Consider the following 1,275-nt stretch of genomic DNA (forward strand, 5'->3'; position numbering starts at 1 on the left):
TAGACAAGGCTCTGCAATGTGTCCCACGGACAGGGGTGTGTTAGGAAGTGGAGAAAACCCAGGAAACATGGAGGGAACATGTGGTTAGAAAAACTTACAGGTTGGAAGGGAATGTACAATATGGAATATCTCTGCTTGCTGCTGTGAGTTCCTGAGGCCACATCTCACTGATTGGAAAACTCAGGCTTTTTCTCCTCAGTGACTACAGATTCACAAGCTCTTAGCTGGAAACAGGCAAAATGATTGCGGAAGACAGCAGATGATTCACACACAACTTTCTTTATTTCTGAACATTCCTTTACACCTGTGCACACATTTATGTGAACCCTGAATGAACATCTAACAACTCAAATTCCACTTTCTGACCCCGTGTAGGACTCAGGTCCACAGAAGACACTTCCACTCTCAGGTCCGTGATTCTCCAATGTTGCTGTCCGCAGCCCAGCTGTCCTTTTCTCACTCACACTGAGAGAAGAGCTGTGTGTTCCTGGGGCCAGAAGGCAGCATGGGAAATGCACATTCAACTAGATGGGGATACAGGCCGGGCATGGATTAGGGTGCATGGAGTACACTACCCTTTGACGAAAGACATCATGGGAAACACAAAACAAGATTGTCCTGGGGTGGTTTAGTGGTTTCATCATCTCCCTAAGTGCTTCTTGTACCTCGTTCCACATCTGCTGAAGAGTACCATCCCTGGGAACATAAATCTCTTGAGGAACAGAATACAGCTCCCTGTTTAAGCTCCTGAGCCTGGCAGTGTGGCCCAGCAGCTTCTTCATGGTGGCTATGGATATGAAATTCCTTATGAAGCAGAAGGTGGTGAGCTGGGAGCAGCAGCTCAGTGAAGGCAGAAAGGCGCAGACCTGCGCATCTGTGATCCCACAGTTTTCCAAACGCAGGGTGGTCAGGGTGGCTGCGACATTATCCAGCAGAATTCGCAGGGGCTCAGGACTGAAATCAGTCAGTCTGATACGAATCAGACCCATGTATTTTAGCTGTCGGGTCTGCTCAGACTGGGGTAGCTGGTTCCAGTCATCCTGTGAAAGCTGGCAGTCCCTTAATGACAGCGTCTCCAAGGGGCACTTCAGGCACCTGTAGAAATCCAAGCAGTTAGATCTGGCAATTGGTGGTGAAAATGAGTGAGTGGTGGAAAACAATACGGTGCACCAAGTGTTACATGAGTCAGAACAACTTATGTGAGACATTACCATCCCAACCTTATGTATCTGTGTGACATTATCATGACTTGCTTATGTGTCTGAGTCTTTAATC

The 1,275-nt window shown here is 47.7% G+C and overlaps 1 protein-coding gene across 1 annotated transcript in view; it reads right to left on the bottom strand.

Moving 5' to 3' along the window:
- Nucleotides 1-524: 524 nt before the first annotated feature.
- LOC102007489 (melanoma antigen preferentially expressed in tumors-like) overlaps nucleotides 525-1,275 on the bottom strand; it is a gene marked incomplete at its 5' end in the record, with an annotated part of 37,936 nt that continues 37,185 nt past the window's right edge. Inside the window, 1 exon segment of the mRNA XM_013510119.1 lies at nucleotides 525-1,095. Coding sequence (XP_013365573.1) covers nucleotides 525-1,095 — 571 coding nt within the window.

The sequence above is a fragment of the Chinchilla lanigera genome, unplaced genomic scaffold (genome assembly GCF_000276665.1).
Source record: "Chinchilla lanigera isolate Chin_1 unplaced genomic scaffold, ChiLan1.0 scaffold00207, whole genome shotgun sequence".
Classification (NCBI taxonomy): domain Eukaryota; kingdom Metazoa; phylum Chordata; class Mammalia; order Rodentia; family Chinchillidae; genus Chinchilla; species Chinchilla lanigera.